This window comes from Callionymus lyra, chromosome 6, assembly GCF_982586985.1.
Source record: "Callionymus lyra chromosome 6, fCalLyr1.hap1.1, whole genome shotgun sequence".
NCBI classification, from domain to species: domain Eukaryota; kingdom Metazoa; phylum Chordata; class Actinopteri; order Syngnathiformes; family Callionymidae; genus Callionymus; species Callionymus lyra.
In genome coordinates, this window is record NC_141823.1 from 18,741,180 (window position 1) to 18,769,016 (window position 27,837).

Genomic DNA, 27,837 nt, shown 5'->3' on the forward strand with positions numbered 1-27,837 from the left:
GGCCCGTGGTATTACTCTGAAAGGATCTGTCGTATTACTCCCCAAGCCCCCATAGTAATACTTCTTAAGGCTCCGGGGTAATACTCTGTGAGGCTCCGGGGTAATACTGTGTGGGGTTCTGTAGTAATACTTTGTGAGGCTTTGTGGTAATACTCCGTGAGGCTCTGTAGTTATACTCTGTGAGGCTCCGCGGTAATACTTTGTGAGGCTCCGTAGTAATACTCTGTGAGGCTCCATAGTAATACTCCATGAGGCTCCGTGGTAATACTCTTTGAGGCTCCGTAGTAATACTCCGTGAGGCTCCGTAGTAATAATCTATGAGGCTCTGTGGTAATACTCTTTGACGCTCCGTAGTAATACTCTGTGAGGCTCTGTAGTAATACTTTGTGAGGCTCCGTAGTAATACTCCGTGAGGCTCCATAGTAATACTTCGCAAGGCTCTGTAATAATACTCTTTGAGGCTTCGTAGTAATACTCTGTGAGGCTCCATAATAATACTCTGTGAGGCTCCGTAGTAAAACTATGTGAGGCCCCGAAGTAATACCCCGTGAGGCTCAGTAGTAACACTCCATGAGGCTCTATGGTAATACTCTTTGAGGCTCCGTAGTAATACTCTGTGAGGCTCCATGGTAATACTTTGTGAGGCTTCCTAGTAATACTTTGTGAGGCTCTGTAGTAATACTTCATAACGCTCCTTAGTATTAAAACCTCTAAATGTGTGAAGGTAAAAGAAAGTGCTGACTCTGACCATCTGTCTGCTCTGCTCCCTGCAGTAAAACGGCTCTGTTGGAAGGACTGGAGGTGGACCAGTACATGTGGGGGATCTTGAACGCCATTCAAAAGTAACTACATGGATGTGTCATGGATGAAACCCTGGACCTGCTCCGATGCTAACCAGCTCTCTGTGTCTCCAGCTCTGAGTTCGAGGAGGTGAACATCGACCCCACGTGCAGCTGGAGGCCGGTGACCATCAAGTCCGAGGTTCACATCAAGGAAGACCCGGACGGACCGCTGGCCAAGAGGGTCAAAACCATGAGTCCAAGTCAGATGGTCCTGCCCAACGTGATGGACATGATCGCTCAGCTCGGCCCCGGGCCCTCCCCCTACCCATCGACGCCGGGCAGCAACAACAGTGAGTTCAGTAGTCAAGGTGAGCCGGGACCGGACGAGGGGTCACAGGTCAGGTGGTTCAACTCTCCTCTGGTCAACAGGGAACAACTTCCAAAGCTCGGGCGGCTTCGACTTCCCTCACGGGACCCCTGGTGGAACCTCCATGAACGACTTCATGCACGGACCTCAGCTCTCTCACCCGCCAGACGTGTCCAACAGCCTGATGGGTCTGGACAAGCCGCTCTCACACAACATGCCTGACATGGTAAATGTGTGTCGTGTTAAGATAGTGAGTAAAACAAAGACGTGTTCTTGCATCAGGGCAGGAAAATACATGTTTTAATGTTTACGTTCATGAACAGCATTGATGAGAAAACAGACTTAATTTATAGATTTGTTAAATAATTATTCTTTTTTATTGTTTTATCTAATTTCTGACGCCATTATATTTATAGAAGTCACTTTAAAACGTTTTAGTTTGTTTCACTAAAAGAAATATACTGAAAAAGTAGACTTTTCCTGGTGAATCAATTCAGATACAAAAAGTAGTCATTCATGTATTTGTTTGATGTGTAAAGAAAAGGTATTTAACTTTTGTAGAATTCAGGTTAATATATATATATTTCGAGAAAATCCATTTTTATTTTAAATGACATTAAACATTACAAAAGACTTTGTATTCTTAGTACTGGTCACTAGATGGCGCACAAAACAAAAAAAATGTTTTAAATCCTTCATTGAGGAGGTTGTTCATGACAGGATTTGTGTGCATTTCAAACTACCGTAATTATATCAAAAGTTACGCTGTCTGGAAAAAGAAAACTTCAAGAAACATATTTAAGACGTTTTTATTTGTTCAGGCTTTTCCTTGATTTTCTGGAATTCCTGTGTTGTTCTCAGAATGATCTTGAACTTTGAAGTATATATTTTATTGAGTATTGTAGTGGAAAAGCGCTATATAAATACAAATCACTTACTTACTTACTTACTTATAACTGGTATTACGAAGTTATTCACTTAGATAATGACAGTTTTATTATGTTGATGAGTTCACTGAGAGGGATCAAGACAAATAATAATCATTGAGTTAAAATGTCATTTTATTCTAGTTTCAAGGCTAATTTTTGTTTCACAGAAGCTAAAAACACAACTGGTTGAATAAAGCTTGATTATTAAAATTCCAGCTGCAAGTTTGTTATGAAAATAGTTTACATTTAATATCTTAGTTTGTTTACCTAATTTAGTTTTCTTAACGTGATGTTGATGTATTTAATGAGTACCACTAGAATATTGAATGTTTAAATACACATTTCTAATGTTACTTATATTTGTATCTAATCTGATGCAATATTTTTATATTTAAAAGTATAATTAAGTCATTTTCAAAATATATATTTTTCTCCGATATTTCAATTATTGAAACGTTTTCTTTTCTAAATTCAAGTTATAGTTGTAGCTTTTTAAATTCAATGTCAAATATTGGAATCACAACGGCAACAGAAAATACCAAAAGAGTTTCTGCCAATCATGCGAGACACAATCACCTTTTCAACCTTTTAATGTACACATAATAAAATGTAATGCTTTAAATATCAGAGAAGTAGAAGTAGTAGTTTGATCATGAGTTAATTGACTCAACTCAACGTCTCCGTCCCTGCAGATGTCTCACCCGAACAGCAGTGACCAGTCGCACGGGCCGCTCCAGCAGGGCCTGCACGGGTCACCACACCCCGGGGGCCCGGGAGGACACCACCAGCTCCACCACAGCGGACCCCCTCCCCCCTCACGCCAGCCGCCCCCTCCTTCACAACAACAGCAGCAGCAGCAGCAGCAGCAGCCTTGTAACAATCACCCTCAAGGTGACCTGACCTTTAACCCCTCCAGCGGCCTGGACAGCCAGGCGGTGTCGGACATGCCCGAGCCTTCCTTGGACGTGAGTCTTGACTTCCCAGACTATCCTCACATCCTCCTCCTCACATCCTGACTGGTTTGTCTTTTCTCTCGCAGCTCCTTCCAGACCTGGTGAACCCGGACGAGCTGCTGTCGTACCTGGACCCCCCCGACCTCCCCAGCAATAGCAACGACGACCTTTTGTCGCTCTTTGAGAACAACTGAGGCAATTCAGACGCGGACTTCTGCTGACTGCCGGGGCTGTGTCCCACTCAGAACTTTGACGCTAAAATGCACTCCTGCTTCCTCTCGGACCCTCTCTTGAGACCAGGCCAGGGTTGGACGCCCTCTTGCACCGTTGGCTTTACCTTTAACTCGTGCAGCTACACCTTTTTTCTACTCCACACACACGTCGTAGCAGCTCCTGTCGAGAGAAGGATGGACTGAACCAGAGACCGTCAGGACCCCATCCATCCTCCGTGACCCACGTTATTTGAAAAGCACAAGAGATTTTGGAAATGCAAAAAAACAAAAACACAAATCTGTCTTCAAGTGAGGAAATCAGTGACTCTCTCTGCACACGATGTGTTTTCATCCGTCAACACACTGATGATGTCGTTCACGTCATCTCTGCTCGCACATGGTTTTATGTTTCTGTCGTGAACTTGTAACGCGACACAGTGAGAACGTCTTCTTCACTGAGACCTTTTGTTTTCTAGTGAATATGCTGTGAAAGTATATCAGTGGCATCAGAAATGGAATGGTTGAATTTAGCTTTTCAAATGTTACTTTCATTTGTTTTCATTGAATAATTTAATGCTATAAATTGTTCTTCAAAAAGTAGATTTTTGTAAAATAATTGAATACAAAAATGTTTACATTCAATATAAAAATGTTGGCACTTTTATACAAACATATTTATATTGAATTTAAAACACTACAAATTTAAAAATACTGAATTTAGAAAGAAATATGTTTGAATTATTGAAATTACAATTTAGAATTCTACAAAAATATTACATTTTGTAACATTGTTTTTGAATTGTTAGACTTAGAATATCAAAATCTATGTGTAGAAGAATGTATTCAGTTTAAATTTAATTTAAAAAAAACAAAAAAAACAAAACAATGTATATCTTTCAATATACAAATGATTGAATTAAATTATTCAATTAAATAATTCAGTTTATGAAAAAAAAAATTGTGCAAAACGTAAAGTGTCAACATTTAAAGTGTTAAATTCAACCGGTCAAGATTCTGTTCACTGACATACTTTCGTAGTTAGTATTGACACACAGGCCCGTTGATAACCTACGACATGAATTTGTTTGCAAACATTTTTTTAAATTCCATCTAAACTGACGAATTATCGATCATGAACAATACAATAAGTATTTAATAGTTACAATGATATATTTATTCAAGACACATCTATCGTACACTTAGAATGAAGTATAGTTTAAACAATATTGTTCATGAAAAAAATGATTTCATTATGAAATGAAAAATACTTCACCACGAAAAAACTGGTCTTGGTAACGATAGACACAGTTTCATGATGTCTTTTATTAGTCAACACACCATATTGCACTGCAACACCTGAAGACATTAAATAGTTACTACTTTTAAGCATTCAGAGAACACATTTTTTCCCTTTACACCAACATTCTGCAGCCTCCATGACTTCTTTATCAGAGCGGGAGGAGCAGGGAATCCATTTTGGTTCAACGTCACATGGTCAAGGAATAATAATAATAACAGATTTCTGGAGGAAAAAAAGAAAAATAGACAAAAATTACTCAGATTCACATTGAAACAGCACAACAATCCATAAAAAAAAAATAAACACATATAAACAATACATTTTTATTTTTTCATTTAATTTGGATAAAATACGTGTTGGTAAAAACTGCTGAAACACAGTCTCTGCCAGAATTAACCTCTGGTTTTATTCTTTACAGTAAATTATTAATACCACGTCCATTTTATTTTTTGACTCCTCTGACGCAGCTTAACATATATGAAGTTGCCCACTGAAGGAACCGCCTGAGATCAGGGAACTCATGTTGACCTGTAATAAATGATTTATCACCGTTGATAATCAGAGAATATGATGATGTTAATGTCATTGATAGTCTTGCTATAATAACTGGCGAGTGGTTTATCAAGAGTCAAATGTCTTCCCTGATCTCGAGTGTCAACAACAACAACAACAGAGCCGCAGAACTACAACGACCTCCAAAGAATTGTACGTCCCGTCTGGTTGAGCAAGTGTATATAAACGAGCGTCTCCTCCCTGTATTCTATGCACACATTAGATCCTTTCATTTAACTCCCAGCATCCTTCAGTCATTTCACTCAAACAGCATCTACCTCCCGAAAAAAAAAAACTCCTGCGTCCACTTTTCTTTTTTTTTTTTTAATTTCCCAGCTGCCAACAGTTACATCAGAGAACGTGACCTTTGACCTCGCTCTTCCTTTTCCACGTCAGATCTTCCCGCTGCAGTCAAGGTCACATGACACACGGCTTGTATGTGTGTTCCTGCATGTGTTGGTTCAAGAACATTCTGTTTCTCGGCTCTTTTTTTTTTTTTTAGAAACAAGTGCTTTTAAGTATGCAACTTATTTCAATGCTATTGTACCACGAATATCATTGTGAATATTTTTCTATCATTTCTTTTTGTTTTTTTCCGGTCATGATTTATCCGAGGAAAAGTCTCCTTCCCGCGCCAGCGTTTGAAACTGGGATGAAACTGAATGTGTGCTTTTAATACCTGAGATTTGTGAATATCATCAAATGTGGATACACAGTGATGTCGAAGTAAATATCACAAGAGTATATAGAAGAAATCCATGATATTGTTTATATTTTGTCATTAAATGTTTTTTTTAAGAAAAAGAAGATCATCTATAGCTTTTATCCCATTTTTATTGTATGTCGATAAACTCCAGTTTTTACTCAAAGCCTTTTTTGTTTATGACCCGCTCGTTCTATGGAAGTCCTTCGAGTTTGTCCATGTTCCCCCGACACACTGCCATTATAAATATGTATATATACATCCACAGTATATATATATGCATTGTGAGACTCCTGCTTGTTTGTGTCTATCAAAGTGTCGGAGCACAACCACAAAAGGGCCGTTTCTCTTCAGGTTTCTCGCGAGAACGAAAACATCTGAAGCTTGTAAATATGTAAACGTAGAGACGTGTGAACATGTAGGTGTTTTCCCGACAAAATGTGCATTGTTTTCTGCAGACGTGTAATAAAAACAACAACAGCCTGTTATCCCTCAACTGGAAGTGACTGAATATGCAAAAATGAAACTCACAGACAACTTTCACAGAATCATTGTCCTCTCTTTCCAAAACTTTGGTGCTCAAAACCTGAAGAGAAAAAAAAAAACGACAAGAAACGACGGGAAAAAGCGGAAGATTGTAATTCACAGTTTTGCTATCAGATGGAAAACAGTAGTATGTTCATACTATGTGGCCATTGTTTCTCTGTCTGTACATTGTATGTACAATTATTTCATATTCGACTGGTCAAAAAAAAAAAAACTTGTGACTCTCGTCTTGCTGAACGTACTGTAGTTTAGATGATGTGTCATCATAATATTTATCTAATAAATATGTATTGAGTTATTTCTATGGACCGTGTTTCTCATGTGTTGCATGCTCTGGCTATTACAAGATAATATCCATTCTTATCATAAACCTTTATCGATTGTCGCATCCCAGTCAAAACCAGGCTGCAAAAATACTTTTAGCTTTCAATAAAATAGTTTGGCTATTTCTTTTTACAGGAAGTCTGAAGTAATAATGTGTTTATTAAACAGCCGTGCTGCGTTCAAAGACTAAACAAACTACCTTCAATTTACCAGTTATATTAATACAACTATATTTTATATTCCAATTTTAAGATTCAATTTTACCGGTAAATTGGTCTAGAAACAAGGTCAAAGGTCAGAAAAATTTGATTATATTTTATTTTCGCAAACCAAATATAATAATACTGGCCATGCCGTGTGACGGAAGTGTAATACCGTTTTATTACACAAGATGGCGCTGTGCGTGTAAATCCGCCAACCAATTCGTAGAAGAAGAAGCCGCGGAGTTCAGTTTTGTTGTTTGTATACAACTGTATTATATTGATTTTCTAACTTATATCAATTCAATAATACTGGGGGAAAAGGGATTCTTGCTTTATTTGAAGTCGGTCGCTTCGTTGGCTCTCTGTGCGTAAGTGGAATTAAATGCTTTTATCACTTTTCGTCACAACAGCTTTACTTTAATATGTTTATGTTTTACAAAAGGTCGTTAAAGCTAGCTCGTTTTCAATGAATGCTACAAAATTAAAATAGCTATTCCTAATAAACCTGTATTTCCTCTTTTGCAAACATCTTCATTTACATATTATTTTATTTGCAAGTTTATATTTTAATAGTTTTGTTTATAAATATCTCGTTAAGAGAAAGAAAATAAACTTCTTTCACTGCATTAATTCTTGCAACCGGCAAAAATATTATCATGTGGACAGTTTAGTCTTATTAGTTTAGATAGTTTAGTTATTTTCTTCTCAATCTGTTTTTTTTTTTCCATCAAGCATTTTGAGAAAACCATGCCTGCGTTCTATGAGAGGGAGTGAGTGACATCAGTTGTGCGCATGTTGGATGTAAACAAGAGACCCATGATGATGGAAGATCTGAGGCAGACTTACTTGTTCCGGTGTAAAGAGGCAGAGCTGGACCCGCAGGAGAGCGTGCTGGTCAAGCTTCAGGGGAGCCGGGCTTCCCTGGACTCGTGTCTGGACCTGAGTGGACAGAATCTCTCCAATGACACATGCTCGGTCCTCGCCCGCACTCTCCAGGACCACTCACTGTTCGCAGAGATCAGACTGAACGACTGCATGCTCAGTGAAGAAGGTACGAGACATTTATAACAATAATTGAATAAAAGTGTTAAAACTGTTATAATTTGACTGACGTGTCTCGTAGGAGCTGAAGCATTATTAACGGGTCTGTTCGACGATCTATCTGTTAAAGTCTTGGATCTAAAGGTTAGTGCAACTTAAAGAGTGTATTTAATATTCAATTTGATCAACAACATGTTTTTTCCACAGGGTAACAACCTGAAGTCCACAGGCGGTGAAGTGTTGGGGAAGTTATTGTCTCACAATAAGACTCTTCAGAGGTGAGAGTTTTATTCGAATATCAAGTGGGTTAATCCAGTTGTTTTACTTGTCATCCATAGTTGTGACGGACAGTAACTTCTACACTGAACAAATTATATTTCCTTAAGCAAAGACCATTATTAAAGTCAAACAGTGGCAACTCTTTAATTTCACTTTCTTCCTGTAGTATTTACATTTTATTTGTTATTTAAAATGAGATAAAAACAGTACAGAAACATTTAATTGTTTCTGAATTCATAACATTTGAGCAGTTTGGATGGCACAGAAATACTACAAATGAAAAAAAAAGTCTTAATCATGTTTGTTCATTCAGTATAAGCGACTATATTTAAAATTAACTGAACAATTTTGGGTCTTTGTATTTGTTTGTGTGATGTAATTTAGAAACCATTTTAAGATTTTTTTAATGCTTGTCGAGTTGAAGAATCTTTTGTCATCCAATCACATTCAATGAACAATGAGGAGAACTGAGTGTCATGTGTGAACGCTGCAGGATGGTGCTGGAGTGGAACGCTCTCGGAGTCTGGCCGGACTCCTTCTCTCTCCTCTGTGACGGTTTGTCTTCCAACACGGGACTCAAACACCTGGACCTGCGCAACAACCAGATCAACCACAATGGAGCCGCAGAACTCGCCAGAGCGCTGAGAAGAAACTGCTGCCTGGAGGTTCTGGGTGAGTCACCACGATCAGAAAATGTACAAATGATTATTGGAAGGTTCAAATGTTGAATGATCAGATCTGAGGTGGAACAACATCGGTCTTCTGGGTGGACGGACTCTCCTGGAGGCCGTGCAGAAGAACACCACAATCCTGCAGCTGGAGTTAGCTGGAAACAATATTCCAAGTGACACGCTCAAAGCTATTGGTAGGTTTAGGATACTTTACTCTACTTATGATATACTTAATATGATAATAAGTCGATAATATACTTTAGGAAGTTGTTGTGTTATTTGTCGTGTTTGAGTGAAGCCTACCATGTCTTTAAGAGCTGAGCAGACGTAAGAATTATTCTCTGTTTCTTTCATCAGAGCAGACAACAGGACGCAACTCTGACAGACGTGTTACAACCAGGCAGAGTCAAAACAAGACTCGGGTTCTGAGCACAGAGATTGAGAATCTAAAGCAGGATAAAGATCGACAGGTAACATTGATTTTGAACAATGAATGAATGAACTTCTTAAGAATTTCCTTTTTAATATTCTTCTGTTTAAAGCTAGACATTGGCAAATATTGACACACATAGGTCTAAATAAATGTATAATATAAAAACGCAAATCAATAAATGACATTTATATACAGTGGTCCCTCGTTTATCGCGGGGGATACGTTCTAAGAATAACGAAATCCACAAAGTTATCAGCTTTATTTTTTACAATTATTATACATGTTTTAAGGCTTTAAAACCCCTGACCACCCGCTTTTATACACTATTCTCAGACCGATATTAACATTTTCTCACAGTTCTCTCATATTTAAACACTTGCAAATGTATTTAAACAGTTAACATTACACAAAAAAAATCTGTGTAACAGTGAGGCTGCGATAGATGAACCGCGTTATAGCGAATGACCACTTTACTACATAAATATCTAGACATATCATTATAAAAATAAACATTCTACATAAATATCTTTATAAAATTGATTCTGATATAAAACAAAACATGATGTACATGATATAGTATAATATATATGCATATTAAGCCGATTCCCATATAAATACATAATGTATATAAATGCATATTTAATATAATATATATTTAATATACCTAAGTAAGTTAATGAGTAAATTGCAATATATATATTTATAGGTTGATCCCTCATCATCCTCAGTTATCACACTTTCTCTTCCATATACTTGTTAAGAAATACCTTTTGTACCTTTTTAAAAAAAACAGATCTTCATTCTGAAAGAAGTTTAATTATGTTTGGCTTACGTTGGTTAGATTTTTCATAATTGTTTTTCTCTAACTGTAATTCACACTTTTGTAACCCATTGAAAAAGCTTGATTCCTTCTCTTGATCATTAACTGTTGCAGATGCAAAGCTTAACGCAAACCATTGACAGGCAGAGGGAAGACATGGGAAGTTCCAACAGGTGAGACAAATATGTGTCACTTAATCGTTAAAATCATCTTACGCCATTTTTAGTTTTTAATAAACATTATCTAATGATTGTCATTAAGTAAAACTCATCAACACAAATACAATTTTTATTTTCTTGATCCGACTCAAGCGTTTGTCAGTTGGTACAGATTCATACATTATCTCTAGAAACAGTCTCTGATCATAATAACTAATGTTATCATTTCAATGCCCTCAGTAAACCTGATCTGTCTTCTTCTTCATCAGGTCAACTTCCTTCCAGATCGGTCAACTTCACGAAGCTCTGAACGAGAAAAAGTCTGCTGTTAAGTCTTTAACGGCTAAGTAAGCTTTTTGTTTTTTTAATTGATATCTGTTGGTTTTTGGACTCATGTACAGTTCAACCATAATTGGGATATAAACCTTTCATATAATGGAGCATTTATTTCAAGTAAGAAATATGGAAGATATTTCTAAATTCTGTTATTTTTATCTTTAAAGGGTATTTATCTCTTTTTTTTCTTACTTCATTTTTTCCAGTTGATGTGAGTTGTATATCTATTCCTAGAGTGCAGATGATGGACGCGGCGCTCGCTCTCTCCGAGCAGAAGAACCAGAACCTGGCCGACATGGTGACACAGTCGAATGCTGTCAGAGAGGAAGAGAGAGAAAGGTGGAACGCAGAAAAGAAAATATTGAAGGAGGTATTCTGCACGATGAGTTCTCGGGGTCAAACATTTCTGTTGAGCCTGTACAGGAAGAACAGTTTGGACCTGACACCACTATCTTTGACTCTCTAGAACAGCTTTGCTCGAGATGAAAAGCTTCACAGAGAGATCCAGAACTTGACGGAGACCAACTCTCAGCTCAGGAACAAGGTAGAGTTCGTGTCGGTGAAGTGTGTCTGAACTCAAGAAGGTGTTGATGGTGGTTGTGACCCGGGTCAGGCGGAGGAGACGGAGCGCCGGTGCAAGTCCAGTCAGCAGCAGGTGTTCGAGCTGAAGCAGGAACTGACCAACAGCAGCGCTGAGCTCAAGCTGCGTCTGGCACAGGCTGAAGGTTAGAATGCTCTCTCGGACTCGCACGAGATGGAACTCTGCACCTGCTGATCCTCCTCCTTCTCCACAGACCGACTGGATCTAGAGAAGCAGAGATCCAAACAGGCTCTGGAGGAGATGAGGACTCTACTACAGAAAGAGGTCTTTTTTAAAAATCTGGACTGTTCTTTTAATGAAGCGGTTTGATGTGAACTCCAGATGTTTCACAGGTGGAACATGTCAACAAACATCTGGAAGAAAGTGAAAGAACCTTCCAGGAACGCATCCTTAAACTGGAGGCCCAGCGGATACACCTGGAGGAGGTCAGAGATCACAACACACGACAAGATTTTGGATCCTCCTGATGATCTAGTTTTACGTGTCGCACTTGAACGCATCATTGCTGGACCTGTGTTTCAGGAGCTGAGCAAAGCTAGAGCCGCGTGTGTGACGGAGCGAGCTCAGGCGGAGGAGGACCTGACCCGACTACGCACACAGATGCGTCTGGAGGAGGTGAAAATGCATGTTTGGCCTTCAATGTATCATCGATTTAGCGTGTTTGAAGTTCAGTGATGTTGATATTTGCATGTCAGTCCATCTGAAATATTCTTATTTCTAGTTCAGGGTTAAAGCAGATCCTTTAAAAGTCTAGAAAGGCAACAAATTCATGAAAAATAAAGCATTAATTGGCATTAAATTATCTTAAATCAAATGTTCTAAAGTCAAAAACACAGGATAAGTAACATGTTTATCTTGGTTTAAAATTTCAAAATATCTAGTTATGTTTATTTATCCATTTTGATAGTCAGAAAAATTAAAGATTTCATCACAATAGTGGAACTTACAAAATATTAAAGTGGGGGCAGCCCTGGACTCTCACAGAAGATGCACTACTCTGTTCATGAAGAAACTTTTGGAAGACACTTTTGCTCTACATAAGGAGTTCTAATTTCCATGAGAATTGACTGTTTAACCAACATTTCTCTCATGGCTGAAAGTGGTACGAGCCACGGTGTATTTTGAATTACACTTACTCACATTTATTAAAAGTTGTTTTTAAACAAATCAATAATTTAGATTTTTAGATTTCGTCGATTGTTGAGTTAAAAAAAAGTTAAATCTTTCTTATTTAACTTAAGCTGTAGCAACCCTACAGTTATTAGTGAGTCTTGGGTCAGACAGAGAAAGAGAGGAGAGTACTTTTTTATCATTTAAAAGGAAGTCCAGTCATATATGATTCATAGTTATGTTTGGAAATAAGAAGCCAAATGTTTAGTGATGTCACTCCTGTTGGTATTGGCAGAAGCCCACATGGATGTAAAGTACTTGAAAATTATTATAATTTCTTCTATAAATGTGTTTTTTTACAACAATACACTTTTGGTTTCTGACCCGAGCAGCAGGAGAACATGTCGTCCCTGGAGGAGAAGCTTCGCTCCGCCCGTGGTTCTCTCCAGGAGGTGCAGCTCCACTGCTCTCAGCAGAAACACACCATCTCTGAGCTCCAGGCCAAGAACGCTCAGCTGACCGTGGAGACCAGTGGCCTGCAGAGAAGAACGGAGGAGCTCCAGAGGGTCAGTCGCCCGATTTGAACCGTGTGACACGAGGGGGACGGAAACGGCTGCTTGAAGATCCGTGACATCTTTTTCCCTTCATCGCTGGTGTCTTCCAGGAGGTGCTGGGCAAAGACCAGGAGCGGGTCGCTGAGGTCAGCAAGGTCAAAGTGGAGCTGCAGGAGCAGATCGGTCACCTGCAGGCTGAGAGGACTTCACAAGCAGGACTGAAGGAGAAGATCGCTGCTCTTGAGAGGGAAATGAAAGGTCACTGTCCTTTATCATGTTGTGTATCATGAGCTTCATCCATTTTTTTTTTATTAAGTTCAAATCATCTGTTAAATTCTTCTGTTCTCTTGCAGTTTCGAGTAGCAACCACCGGGAGGCGCTCCTCGACAAAGAGAGCGAGCTGGCGTCCTGTAAAGAGAAGCTGAGGCTGAGGGAGGCGGAGATGGAGAGGATGAGGGAGGACGAGGCTCACAGAGCCACCTGTCTGCAGAACGCCATCCTCGCCTATGTGCAGGGCTCACCTCTGGCCAGCCACGGCAGCCCCAGGAAGTGACGCCTCGGGGTCTCAAAGCCGTCCGAGTCGCCGCGACAACGATCCAGGACAAGATAGCTGATGATGATTTTTATTTATGGTGTTTGTAAATATAGGTTTTTAACGAGTTTAATAGTGATTTGTTCCATGTCATTGTTGACCAACACCAACACCTGGTTCCATTAATAATGTGCTTCAAGCCAAATGGACTTATTTTTACAGTTTTTTAAAATCTCGCTTTTATGTAGCAATGAAGAAGTGTTTTCTTATATTTAAAGCTGTTGTATAAAATTGTTTCTACAAGATATAATTGTACTTTTTCATTATTATTCATGAACAAACTACTGATAAACCTCAACTGAAGCACAAGTTGACACTGCATGGACAGTATTTATATTTTAAATCATAAATAAATGGGTTTTTTATGATCAATCTTTTCATTATAGTGTAGATTAAAGCGTTTTGTTTTCACACAACGTAAGAAAGCTGGGTGTGACCACGCCCATTGCTGTTTACTATTACGTCATACGGTCCACTTGCTTTATTACCAAAGCGCTTTGCTTCGTGGGTAAAAAATATTCTCTGTGGCAACAAAAAAAAGTCCTCAGATCAAATATATCTAGTCACTGCCATCTTTTCTCTCCAAACACTTTCGTCCCCAAAAAGAAACATGAACTCGCGGCGTCAGTGACTCGCATCGACGCTACTGTCCCTTTAACTACGCTCGGCTTTCTCCGGAGCCGCTCGTCTTCCCTCGCCCTCGTCCTTTCACTGCAGCTCCATCTCCGAGCGGACCGGGCCGTGTCTCTCCTCCGACGCCGCTGCTCTACCGACCACCGACGGATCCGCGAAGCTCTTGACGACCCGCCGCACAAATGCAAGCGATCAAGTGTGTGGTGGTGGGCGACGGGTGAGACCCTCTTTGTTCCCTTGACGCCGCGGTTTTTTTTTCTCCCTCTGCCCCGCACGAGCCTGTTGTTCGGCGCAGGGATGGAGGGATGGAGGGATGGGGAGGATGCTAGAAAACAGGGTTGGGGCTCGACGATCTCCCTGCTTTTGTTTGGTGCTCGTGGAGTGTTTCTGCTTCGGTTCGATGCCTCCGATCCCGGTTCTCGGTCTTGTAGTAAGCGGGGGTCTGGGAGCCCCCCCCCCCCCACACACACACCCTTGTAGGCCACTAGACTGAAGTGCTGATGCAGGCTGAGGAATGTGGCCCTGCTGCTGGTGACCAGGCCCTACTGGCCCGTTTCTTCCTCTTCAATCTTATCTTCCATACGATCTGACTTTAAGATCTAGATTCTAAACGCTTTGATCTGTGGCTTGTGTAGAGAACAACACACCGGTTTATTTTTCTTTCATAACGTGGTGCATAAACACCCACCTTACCATCATCCTTTAATATTTGTTGTGACCCACCCACTCGCTTTCTGTCATCATCTCCCTCACCTTGTTATTTCATTCTGTTCGGATTATCTAACCACCCTCAGCAAAATCCAGTGTACTGTGAGCATTCTTGTTTTATACTTAAATTAAAGTGGAATTTACCGTTACCCTTAGCAAAAAATAAGTATATTACAAGTGTAATATGATTATACTGGTTTTATACTTAAATTAAATTGGAATACTTGAAGTTTACCATTGAAATCCCTTAGCAAAAGAAGTATATGACAAGTGTAATATGATTATACTGGTTTTATACTTAAATTAAAGTGGAATACTTTAAGTTTACTGTTAAAATCCCTTAGCAAAAGAAGTATATTACAAGTGTAATATGATTATACTGGTTTTTATACTTAAATTAAAGTGGAATACTTGAAGTTTAGCGTTGAAATCCCTTAGCAAAAGAAGTATATTACAAGTTTAATATGATTATACTGGTTTTATACTAAAATGGTAGTGGTATATTTAAAGTTCATTTTGTAGTTTTTATTTAACTGTCCTTAGCCAAATCCAGTGTACTATGAGCATAAATATTTTATACTTAAATTAAAGTGGAATACTTGAAGTGTACTGTTTAAATCCCTTGAACCGTGATTATACTGGTTTTATACATAAAATGGTAGTGGTATATTTAAAATGACTACTTACTTTTGAAATCCCTTAGCAAAAAGAAGTATATCTAAGTGTACTATGGGTATACTTATTTTATACTTCAAATTAATGTGGAAGACTTGAAGTTTACCTTCGACATCCCTTAGCAAAAACTAGTATATATGAAGTTTACGATGCATATACTCATTTAATACTGAAACTGAGAAGGATACCTAAAGTTTCCTTTTTAAATGAGCAAAAAGTAGTAAATGTAAGTGTACAAAAAGTATACTTATTTCATACTTAAATGAAAGTAGGATACTCAAAGTTTACTTTTGAAATCGGTTTGCAAAAAGGAGTATATTCTAGTATACTATGATTATACCCGTTTATTACTAAAATTTAAGTTGTATACTTGAAGTTTGTCTTTTAAATAGCAAAATAAGTATATTACAAGTGTACTATGATTATACTTGTTTTAAAAGTGTAGTATACTTGAAGTTTACCTTTGGCATTCTATAGCAAACAAAGTATAATACAAGTGTACTATGATTACACTTGTTTTAAAATGGTAGTAGTATACTTAAAATTTACATCTGAAATCCTTTAGCAAAAAAAGTACAATACAAGTGTACTATGGTTATACTTGTTTTAAAATGGTAGCGCTTTGTGACCCTGGTCTGGAAAAGCGCTATATAAATAAAAATGACTTACTTACTTACTTATACTTGAAGTTTACATTTGAAATCCTTTAGCAAAAAAAAGTATATTACAAGTGTACTATGGTTATACTTGTTTTAAAATGGTAGTAGTATACTTGTAGTTTACCTTTGACATCCTATAGCAAAAGAAGTATATAACAAGTGTACTATGATTATACTTGTTTTAGAATAGTAGTAGTATACTTAGTTTAGTAGTAGTTTACCTTTACCCTCATCAAAACGTAGTACATCCAAGTGTACTATGAGTAAAAATGAAGTTTAATTATGACATACTACACTACAAGTTTAATTATGACATACTACACTACAAATGAATACACTAATGTATATCTATACTCAAGTATACCTGATCAAATTAAGGTTAAGTATACTTTTTTGCTTCATGATCTCACGGTTTGTGCAGCCTTCATCTGTCACATGTGCACGTCTAAGATCATGGTTACACCGTGGGTGTTTGCAGTGTGTACTTTCACAAATAAAGTCAAGTGTTTGTGGAGTACATTCCACCGTGTAACCCCTCTCGGAGCCGAGACAGCCACAGGGATGTCGGCGTGTACTTTTAATTGTTGAAACTCGTAAACACGCCGAGATGTTCCGACGGGTCACTCGCCCCCTTAAAAAAAAACCCACTGACCCAGATCCCCAGTGCTGTGCTCTCGCAGCTCCACCACACATATTGACATTGTCTCTCCCTCGAAACACTCGCGATTGTTTCCCCGACTTCATGCCACAACTGCTCATATTGTGCATGTGGAGCGGAGATGTGTGTTTGTGGGAGGGGCCGAATATATCAGGGGCTACTTTGTCCTGCGGGCATCGCTGAATGTAGGCCAGTGTCTGTGGCATTCTGTTGCAGAGAGCTAGCACCCGTGTCGGCTTCGTACTCTTGAACCAAAGTCTAACCTCTGCGTCTCTTTTTCTCAGGGCTGTGGGTAAGACCTGTCTGCTGATCAGCTACACCACCAATGCCTTCCCCGGGGAATACATCCCCACTGTGTGAGTAAACATACATCAGATGATAGTACTGTTCTAGGGTAACCACGCGAGAGTAACACAGCGTCGAAGGAAACGTGAAGATGTCAGCTGACGACATCTCTCGTGATCAGTCTTACACCTTATTTTTAGAGTGTCAGATATCTTTTCTTCACCTCCCTCAACAAAGAGATTCACCAAACTGTCTTTATCAGGAGCTATGAGTCAGATTCTATCTTCAATCTTAAAAGCTTAATTTATCTGAATATCTCTTCACCAAACCCTCACCTTTACTGGTCGTTATCTTTGGAACCATATCAGGGGACAATGAATATAAGCGACTATTCCACTCTCTTTTGGTTAAATGAATAGAACTGAAAGCCTAAATATTTCCAAATGTCAGCTTTATAAGCTGCTGGATTCGACTGTATCCTCTCGTCCTCAGTCATCACTGGGATCTCATCGTTCCTTTAGCTGAGGAGGACGTTATGATTGCTGCCACCTTACTGTCGTAAGATTAATAACAACACCAAAATGAACAAACACTGTAAATATTTGCATTGAAAAAAATATTTTACACACTTGAAATTATACCTTTGAAATATAAACGATATTATAACTATAACTAAAATAAAATATGATTTGAAAGCCTGATAATAACAGTGCTGTTAAGTATCTATACAGTTACATGAAACATATATTATATATACGTATATCGGTGTATCGCACCCCTATAAGATCGTTCCAAAGCTTAGGAGCAACAGCCTGGAAGGATTTCTCTCCTATGGTCCTGAACCGTGTTTGTGGAACCTTTAGTAGATTCTGATCCACAGACCTCAGAGCCCGAGCTGGGGTGTAAGGCTGGATCAGATCACTGATGTAAGGAGGAGCCTGACAATGAATAGATCTGAAAGTAAGAACCAGAATTTTAAAATGGATCCTAAAATAAACTTGAAGCCAGTGTTTTAAGGATCGGAGAAATGTGAGTTCTTCTACTAGAGCCACTCAGAATTCTCGCTGCAGAGTTTTGTATGAACGGCAGGCGAGACAGATCCTTCTTGTTTAGACACGAAAATAAACTGTTTCAATAGTCTAAACGACAAGACACAAACGCATGGATTTCTCTGAGCTTTTAAAATGTCACTTGTCAGCCACTATTGACCGACTACAGATTTGTGGCTAAATTAAAAAAAATGTTTTGATTAAAATCTCACTCCTCAAGTGGATTGGAAGCTTAATGTCGCTCCGAGGTTACCGACCCTGACGTCTTAATGGGGAAAAAAAAGCTTCACTTAATTACTGAAATCTTCGGATCACTGGCTTTTCTCGTTCGCAGCATTTTCTCATACACACTTGTTGAAGTAGCAGTGGGTCCGACGCGACCCACCGTTGGTACGTGGGCTGGACAAAAGGGAGAAACTCTCCCAGCGAGGCAGTAAATACAGGATTTGTTCCTCTTCAGTCGGGTGGGCAGAGCAGGAGCCAAGATGTTGGCCAAGAGGAGAATTGTGTCGCCGGTAGCTCCGCCCCCTGATGGAGCTCCTCTCAGTCCCACGGAACAAAGCTGCCTCTGTGGCGAAATGCTAATGAAACACAAGTGGTGCCAGCGTGTCTCTCCTCGTATACAGTAAATATAAGAGCAACCGTTCAGCACCGTATGAAATGACCCATTAAAAAAAAAAAAAAGTCCGCCAGCACTAGAATCCCCTCGTCAATGTTCCAGTAACTAGCTGCACGAGAAAAGTTGTGTCACATTTTAAACCAGTATCAATGCTTGATTCTCCGCAGCTTCGACAACTACTCTGCAAATGTCATGGTCGATGGCAAACCGGTCAATCTGGGCCTCTGGGATACAGCTGGACAGGAAGACTACGACAGGCTCAGACCACTGTCTTACCCACAGACGGTACTCTAACGCCTTCTCACAACGACACACACACACGACTACACCATGTCACAGTAACAATTCAATCAAGACTAGAGCTGTAGCTGGACTCAAGTTTTCTTAAATCTATGACACAGTGTTTCACTTATTAGTTAACATGTTGTTTGAGGGACAGAAGGATGACTTCTTACTTCAAACTAGTTAAACTAGTTTAGGTTCAACTTTAGTTGAATGATGCTGTTCCTCAGATGTAACACGAGATAATAAATCCATATTAATCCTGACTTATTGACATTTGGAGTCAACTCCGAAGTCAGCAAATAAAAAGCTCTGACAGTCACAAGGCTTGGAAAAATCAGTTTCAAATACAACTGGAAGAGAATGGAAACACTTCACTTCCATAAGAAATGAATGCTTCAATTTTACATTTTTAATGTTGGAATAAACTGTTTTTTAAACATGCAATTGTATGCATTGAATAATTGAATTTAAAAAAATATTACAGATATAGTTTAGTATTCCAACTCAAAAATAATGTTCTACATTTATTTTTTCATTCTTATCCTTTTAAATTGACTATAAAAATGTTAGTACAACAGTGGCTACAATACACAATATTGTGATGGCTCTGATTTACTTCCATACACGTGTCACATGATTTTGTCATGTGACCAGAAACATTATTTGAGATAACTGTAAAGCCTCCTAGCATTAAAACCTCTCGTGATTAAAAACAAATAGAAACATTTAATTATGAGTATATTTAATCATGTATCTACTCTAACGTTTATTAAAATATCTGTTGTGTCTAAGTAGTAAACTATTAACTATTAAGACTACTGTACTGACAAATGTCAGAAGCTCTTAAAGGTCCATGAACAGTCAGACACACTCAAAGCCATTCTTCTTCTCAACCGTGGATCTCTTTGGTTCTCTCCCAGGATGTGTTCTTGATATGCTTCTCCCTGGTCAGTCCGGCCTCCTTTGAGAACGTCCGAGCTAAGGTCAGTACGCTGACTGACCGCCCGACACCTCCCATTGTCCCGAGTCTGACCATACGAGGCACATCTATGGCTCCCCCTGGCTCCAGAGTCCCCCCGGCACCGGGGCCTGTCCAGACCTCGGCTCAGAACCTCACACTTTTTTTCCCCAACCTGGAGACGGACGGGGGTCGGGTTGTGGGTCGAGGTCTGAAGGAGACGCTGCAGAGCGAGAGCGCCGGCCTAGTGTGGTTTCTGTCTGATGAGCGTCATGTGTTGCCGCTCCGGCGTGGAAATCACACGACTTTTGTTTTTCCGAGGCCCGCGACTCGCTCTGCAGTTCTTCCCCCGACAGGACTCGGGTCGTCATGTGATGCTGTGAGAGGTTCGCCTCAGGGACGTCCTTTATAACGGCCACGATTGTCTGTGTTCACAAGTGTCACCGTCACGACGTGAAGCTAATCCTTCTCTCTCTCTCCTCTCATCGACACGCTTTTGCATTTGTGCCTGCGTGTGTGTGTGTGTGTGTGTGTGGTGCCGCAGTGGTACCCTGAGGTCAGACACCACTGCCCCAACACCCCCATCATCCTCGTGGGTACGAAGCTGGATCTGCGAGACGACAAGGACACGATCGAGAGGCTGCGGGACAAGAAGTTGTCTCCCATCACCTACCCACAGGGTCTGGCTATGGCCCGGGAGATCGGTGAGTACTGTGGGGGGGCAGGGGGGTCTCACTCATGATTTAGCATTTATACACTTAACTATGGCATGAAGGGCGTCAGTGCCATCACAATATGGAATGGTTACATTTTACAATTTAGTTTAAAAAATGTATTTTTTTTCATCATTCAATTTGAATAATTACATTTATTATTTTGAATATATAAGGTTGATATTGTTTAATGAATTAAAATAAATTATTTTAGAGAAAATACACATAGAGTTTGATATTTTAATTCAAATAAATGTTCAAAATTACATATTTTCTTATTCATAGCCTTTTAAATTCAATACAAAAAATGTTGGTATGATAGTGCCGCCGTAATTGGTTGAATTTTAAGCCAATCACAAAACACATAGACGGCCGTGTGATGCCGTAGAAGCACTGGCGTATATTGAATTTAAGGTAAGGTAAGGTAAGGTAAGGTAAAACTTTATGAAATTGTTTTTTTCCAATAGCCAATACATACAGCATTTTTTTATAAAAAATCAAAAATAACTGATTAATAATTAAATAATAAATCAAGAATTTTAAAGGCTATGAATTAAAAAATATATATTTTGAAAACCTATTTTTGAATAATTGCAATTAGAATATCAAACTCTATGTGTGAAAAAATAATTTTGAGTCAAACTTTTAAATTCAATTCAACCTTTCAATCTAGAAATGATTGATAAATTGAATTATTTTAAATAAACAACCCTTAACCCTTATGTTATCTAAGGGTCGGGGTGACACGAAGGCCTGAAAACAAATGTTTACCTTGACCCAGAGACAACACAAGGGATACCTCAAACACGTTTGTTTTAAGGTCTCCGGGTCACCTTGACCCGAGAGTTAAACAAAGCATTTCAATAAAACGAAGTTGAACCCGTTAAAGTTGCAGTTCAACCGGTCAATATATTGCGATGGCACTGACGTACCGTGGAAGCGTCAGACGAGTGAGGGTCAAATATTTGTGGTTCAAGGGGCCGTCAAGTACCTGGAGTGCTCGGCTCTGACCCAGCGGGGCCTGAAAACGGTTTTCGACGAGGCGATCCGCGCCGTGCTCTGCCCTCCGCCGGTCAAGAAGAGAGGCAAGAGATGCACCATCTTCTGAAGCGGAGTCCCGGAAACACTTAAAAAAAAAAAACACATCACCATGAACAAAAAATGAAAAACCACTACTTCTCCGAGAAGTTCGAGAGAGAAAACTAGCTTGTTGAGTGTGTGCACCGCTGAGACGACTTTGTTTATATCCATGTTTTTTCAACGCGTCATTGGTCAACACAAACCAATACTTCAATCTGATTGTTTGATCCGAGTTGTATTTTGACTGTACACCATCCAAGTTGCTACGAGGGCTTGTTCAAACGTTAGCTCCTCCTCATCCTTCACCGTAGTGCTTGATCAGATGCTGGGGTGACTGGATAGAACGTCAACTGTGAATGCGTCATCTTTTCTTTTTTTTTTATGTTGATGGGCTTTTTATTCTTCAAAATTCTAATCTTAGATCAGAGCCGGCAGGAAGTCAACTGTCCAACACTTAAACATTCCTATTACTGGAAAGCAAAAATCTCTGGAGTCGGTTCTTAAAATAAAAGTTGCACGTCTCGTGTCATAAGGTCATCATGGACGCATGCAAGTCCGCACACGATCATGTCAAGTGTGTCCTCGACCCTCGACCCCGCCCCCCCCCCCCTCGCCAATCTGAAAATAACCAATAAGAATAAGGATTACCAAACGTTCAAAAGACGTTCTGAGCCGACCCCTTTCGTCAGCTTCCGTCTCTCTGTAAAAAGACTAACCAACGAATATAGTATTTTACTATGGTAAGATAAAGTTAGAGCTAATAGCGGAGGAAACACTCGGAAATGTAGAGTAATGTGCAAATTGCCAAGAATTGTGACGTAAAATATAAGAACAGGAAGAGTTTAATATCATAAAAGTGATGTAAACGCTATTTTTCCTGCACTGTTAGGACTGTGTAACGATTAGCTAGGTAGGCCAGTGACCATAGTATAGCGACACCTATAGGAGGGAGGCTGTACGGACTAAAATATGTTCAATATTTGTTCCTTCTTTTTTTTTTCTTCATTAAAACATGGTAAAACGATAAGCTTGGTTACTGACCTGTCATTAAAAGAAGTGTCTTTGGGTCAGAGAACTGTGATCATGTGACTGAAGGAGCACGCCAAACACGCTGTACAACCTTGCTGCCTGAGCGCCACCTCCAGGGCTCCTGGAGCTTTGCATGTTATTTTTGTTTTTGTTTTTTTTAATCTCGTCTTTGATCCCATTGTTGCCATTTCGACTTTTTCCTCTGTGGGACGCGACTGTGTGTGCGAGTGTGTCACTGGCATGTAGACTAATGCAGGTGAAAAAAGTTTAGTGCAGAACAGACGGTGATGTTTAGAGCAAAGTTTTCTATTGTCAGGTTTTGGAGCCGTTTCGTATCGTCCTGCGGTAAAATAACTTTTCAACACTTTGTCAACATAAGGTAGATAAAAAAAAAAAAAATTAATGGCACATAGTGATGCATTGTATAATCCTTTAAAAAGAAAAAAGAACCATTTTATTTCTCTCTACTTGTACCTGGATATTTAGCGCTCAAAAGTCCTTCTATAATAAGTCTTAATAAAGGTCTTGTCACTCATGTCGGCGTTAGAAGTGTTGCTAACATATGAAAATAAAAAAGGGCCGATCTTTGTTTATGGATTCCATTGTGAGGTCGCGGGGCTGCATCCCGTGGCAAGATGCACCCTTTTCTTTCTTTAGGTTGCCATAGCGAACTGTGGGTGGTAAATATTGTGTGGTCCTGGCTAGCAAAAGACAGCGGAAACATTTCTGTTACTATTGCATGGAAGTTGTTTGACCTTCTGTAATTCTTAGGAAAAAGGTGATGAACTGCGTTGGCCATGTATGTATGTAATGTAAGAAATACTTGTACACTTGTTCCAATCGTCTTATTTTCAACGACTTTACATGTCCTTGTGGTGGAATATTTCATTTTTTTGTAAACAAAAATACAAATATGTATATGTAAGCTACTCTCCTTCATGTCCTGCTTTTTTTATTACCGCACACACTTGGCTCTGGTTCAGCACTAGAGTGTTCCACCGCCGTGGTGTGAATCTGTCACTCATCTGGACCTGCTGGTTGGTTTCAGTTGGCCAGGAAGCCTCCATCCACTGGTAAGGTGACCCCATTGATCATTGAACTCTTGTCACTCAGCAGGAATAAAATGGTGTTGACCACTTCGTCAACCTCTACACAAACAGATGGGAAAACATTAGAAACACATTTAAAATTAAATTGTGCATTATTTATACCTGAAACACCACAGAACAAATATTTCATCTTTTGTAGTGTTATTCGTTCAGAAACTGATTTTCTACGATATAAAAGAAAAATAGACAATAGCATTTAATAACTGGAATTAGAATATCTAACTAGGTGTAAAAAAAACAAAAAAACATTCATTTTGAAAAAGATAACATTTTTTTAATTTAGTTAGTACAAATCGAACATATTAATATACAAATTATTAAATACATTTAAATAAAGCATAACATTTGATTAAAAAAAACAAAACAAAAAACAATATAATGCTTAAAACAAATTCAACATTTCATAGAAACAAATTCAAGGTTTTCTTATTTGAATTTTTAAATTCAAAATTATGATGACACTGATACACTTCCATAAATATAAAAAATACGTTATTTCAGTCGGTTTTTACGGTATTTTGGCCTCCACAGCGCACCCTGCAGGCCAATTAATAGTTCTGCTTAAACTACGAACAAATGTCTTGAAAGACTGTAAGGTTAAACTAAATTTAATTAATTAATATATAATATAATATAATACTGACAAATGAAAGCCAGAGTTAATATAGATTCTGATGTTTCTCAGTGTTGGAAAACAAGGCACACAAATTATAATTTAATGCATTTGCAAAAGTCTTGCAAAGGTAAACTTTTCAAGTGTGATTGACTTGGTTCCAAAAGCTTTCAGTGAAGAGCATCATGTTACATTTGATGAAGCCAAGCTTCGTGATTTAATAAATACACTGGTTGTGACGCGTCTTACCAGCGAAGCGACCAAGAGGGATACGAGACAGCATCGTCTTTGCCTTTTCTGGGTCACTCCAGCCGACGCGACCCATTTCAGTCAGAACCACAGTGGGGTTCACGCAGTTGACTCGGATCTACAAGAACAATAGAGACTATTAAAGAGATGTTAAACATGACAACATGGATTTTTTTTTTTAATCCTCTGGTTATGTCATTTGAATACACTAAAGCAAAATCAATCAATTTTAGAAATGTTTATAGCAATTTAATTTTTCAAAGCTCAAACACCATAATCTTGTGAGAGATTAGATTTTAATAATCCTTCTAAAACATCAAAAGCACCAGTGTTGTGTTGTTAAGGTCATTTCTAAAACGAATAATATTAAACATCAAAAACATAATGGCTGTTAATTCCTAAATAAATGTGTAAGAAGCTTGACAGCGATGTCTCTGTCGAGAAACAGATCAGGACTATTCATCTGAAGCCAGACTCAAGTTTTTGTATCGAGGGGTACCTGATGGGGTCCCAGCTCTAACGCCATCACTTTGGACAGCATGTCCAGAGCTCCTTTTGTGGCACCTTTAACATTTAAAAACAGTCATAATGAGACTCAATCTATAGTAATGAGGAGAGATAGTTATTTAACTCAGAGAGAGAAATTGATATTTAAGCATCCATTAAATACACATATAAATAGAAGACCAAATATAAAACAATAAATATAGAAAAAATAAAAGTGCAATATTTAAATGAAATCACAGTCATTTCTAAAAAAGTAAGGAGCAAGTATTTTTATCTTGTCCTGGTCCGGTTAAAGAGAACATTGATCAAGAACGCTGTCAAACTCACAATAGACGGAATGATCTCTGAGGGCACGCTGTGACGCCTGGCTGGAAATATTAACAATAGAGCCTCCGGATTTTCTCGACCTCATCCCACGAGCGACAATCTAAGGACAGGCGGACCGTCATGAGTGACAACTGAACGTTCTGTGAGTTATTCTTTCAACATGTGTACCTGAGAGACATGCAGCACCGCCTTCACGTTCACATTGAAGGCGCTGCAGGATTAAAGACACGCTCAGTACATCATCATCGTTATCGACAATATGAAATATTTACCTGTCGAACTGCTCAGGTGTGACCTCCAAGAATGGCTGCTGGCTTCCATTGCCTGCGTTGTTGACCAGGAGGTCGATGGGACCGATGTTCTGCAGGGACGACTCCGTGGCGTCCCAGTCGGCCAGGTCCACACACACAGGAGTGACGGACGGACACTGTAGGAGATTTGTCGTCTAATTATTTGTTGACTTCAAAACACTTAACTAGTGCTTTAGCTAATTATGGTAAAAAAAATATATTTTAATTATATTACAATATTATATTATTTATTATTATAAAAGCTCTTCATGTTTTGGTGTTTTACTTTGAAAAAAGAATATACTGGATTCATATTCAGGTTTATTTTAACATTCTTCACTTGCCTTACGAAAATTGGTACTTTTGGTGTTCTTTTTCTCAATTATACTTAAGTAACAAGTATACTAAGGTATATGTACTTGTAGTTTTTGATACTTTTTAGGAATAAATTAGAACATTTCAAGTTTACAGTATTATATGCTAACTATGCTACTATTAGGTATACACTCCAAGTATATACAGTAGTTTAGTACAGAAGTATACTCATAGTTAACTATACTCTATACTACCAATATACTGGGTATATTCAGTACTTTTGAGTATTTTGGTAAAACAAAACACATCTAACAGACTCTAAATGTTAACTGAACTTGAACCAGCAACCCTCAAGTTTCCCCAAGAATACACTCTGACCACTACGCCTCCATTAGATTGCCTTTAAGGTACACAAATGTAATGCAAAGTAGCATGAATAGTATTATCTATAATCCTGTACTCCAGCACTACATGATCACACACACACATATATATATACTGTATACTAAAACTAGTATACTGTACTTGAAGTACATTTCATAAAGTATACTTGAATACAAGTAAATATACTCCAGTGTACTATTTTGAAGTACAGTATGTCAAATGTAATAGTATACTACTTCGATTTGAGTATAAAAACAAGTATATATAACGGGAGTAATACATCAAAGCAAATTTGTGTCCCTAACAATAACACCAAAAGTCACTCTCTCCCATAATCCTTTGCCGTTTTCATCTGGATCACCACAAAAACAAAGTTGTCCAAAGAAAAAAATAGTACACTGTACTTGAAGTACATTTCATAAAGTATGTATACTCCAGTGTACTATTTTGAAGTACAGTATGTCAAATGTAATATTCAAGTATACAACTTCGATTTGAGTATAAAAACAAGTATACTCAAAGAAGAAATTAATATACTTCTTTTTGCTAAGGGATTTCAAAAGTAAAATTAAAATAAGAAAGTATATTACTTCATTTTTTGGCCATATTAAGTATACTCGTAGTTTGAATGAACTTATTTTAAGGGTTAAAACAAACGTTAAATCGCTAAATGAAAACGTTTATTTTGTTCTTACATTAAGTAGAAGGTGTTTTTTATTATGTTCTAGTAAATGTTTATCGATAACACTCCGACATAGGTGTATGTTTCCAGTACCTCCAGCACCAGACTGTCCAGATCCGCTTGTGTTCTGGTGACTGCGGTGACTTTCGCTCCAGACCTGCTCAGAGCCAGAACTGTTGCTCTGCCGATCCCTGCGACACCAGACCAGATTGAACGACCCGCACAAACACACACGGAAAAACACCCGGGACTCGCCTTTCCCTGCTCCCGTGACCAGCGCTCGTTTCCCCGCCAGAGACACGTCCATGTTTGAGGCTCAGAAGCTTCGGTTCCAGTGCAGCACAGGAAGGAGGTGAGAGTTCCTTCTGGTCAGAAGAATGAACCTCCAGCAAAGTTCAAACGTGTTTTGCTTCCTGGTCAATCATAAACTCACTATGTTCAGACATTAACGTGAGCATGTGATGTAAACATGCTTTAAAAACGAATATAACAGTGTTGTTTATTACTAAAAATACTCGGGGAAAATATTTAAATTATATTTACA

The 27,837-nt window shown here is 38.7% G+C and overlaps 4 protein-coding genes across 7 annotated transcripts in view; 3 read left to right on the forward strand and 1 right to left on the reverse strand.

Annotated features, from left to right (window-relative positions):
* Positions 1-3,758, forward strand: part of LOC148077063 (zinc finger MIZ domain-containing protein 1-like) — a 59,418-nt gene extending 55,660 nt beyond the window's left edge. The window contains exons 19-23 of one of the 3 annotated variants that reach the window (XM_087794035.1): positions 774-842; positions 915-1,150; positions 1,212-1,399; positions 2,771-3,043; positions 3,118-3,758. In XM_087794035.1, the coding sequence (XP_087650161.1) occupies positions 774-842; positions 915-1,150; positions 1,212-1,399; positions 2,771-3,043; positions 3,118-3,225 (874 nt within the window). In that variant the 3' untranslated portion in view covers positions 3,226-3,758. The remainder of the gene's footprint in view (positions 1-773; positions 843-914; positions 1,151-1,211; positions 1,400-2,770; positions 3,044-3,117) is intronic. The other 2 variants (XM_087794038.1, XM_087794036.1) reach the window with 2 other exon arrangements.
* A 3,340-nt stretch (positions 3,759-7,098) lies between these two features.
* On the forward strand, positions 7,099-13,905 carry lrrc45 (leucine rich repeat containing 45). 2 transcript variants are annotated; one of them, XM_087794039.1, is made up of 18 exons: positions 7,099-7,239; positions 7,604-7,922; positions 7,995-8,056; positions 8,120-8,190; positions 8,685-8,863; positions 8,928-9,056; positions 9,220-9,332; positions 10,230-10,288; positions 10,543-10,620; positions 10,844-10,979; positions 11,076-11,153; positions 11,223-11,334; positions 11,404-11,474; positions 11,543-11,635; positions 11,733-11,825; positions 12,713-12,886; positions 12,985-13,132; positions 13,228-13,905. In XM_087794039.1, exons 2-18 carry the CDS (start codon positions 7,664-7,666, stop codon positions 13,425-13,427), a joined length of 2,055 nt encoding a protein of 684 aa, XP_087650165.1. In that variant the 5' UTR covers positions 7,099-7,239; positions 7,604-7,663; the 3' UTR covers positions 13,428-13,905. The 2 variants fall into 2 exon arrangements, with proteins under 2 accessions (XP_087650165.1, XP_087650166.1); XM_087794040.1 differs by having other exon boundaries at positions 7,109-7,235.
* A 123-nt stretch (positions 13,906-14,028) lies between these two features.
* rac3b (Rac family small GTPase 3b) lies at positions 14,029-23,746 on the forward strand. The gene is made up of 6 exons (XM_087794043.1): positions 14,029-14,316; positions 17,084-17,155; positions 18,920-19,037; positions 19,958-20,020; positions 20,540-20,699; positions 21,686-23,746. Exons 1-6 carry the CDS (start codon positions 14,282-14,284, stop codon positions 21,814-21,816), a joined length of 579 nt encoding a protein of 192 aa, XP_087650169.1. The 5' UTR covers positions 14,029-14,281; the 3' UTR covers positions 21,817-23,746.
* On the reverse strand, positions 23,470-27,777 carry dcxr (dicarbonyl/L-xylulose reductase). The gene is made up of 8 exons (XM_087794042.1): positions 27,549-27,777; positions 27,387-27,484; positions 25,895-26,049; positions 25,791-25,833; positions 25,623-25,722; positions 25,288-25,352; positions 24,789-24,906; positions 23,470-23,965 (listed from the first exon to the last, which is right to left on the reverse strand). Exons 1-8 carry the CDS (start codon positions 27,598-27,600, stop codon positions 23,862-23,864), a joined length of 735 nt encoding a protein of 244 aa, XP_087650168.1. The 5' UTR covers positions 27,601-27,777; the 3' UTR covers positions 23,470-23,861.
* Positions 27,778-27,837: the final 60 nt, after the last annotated feature.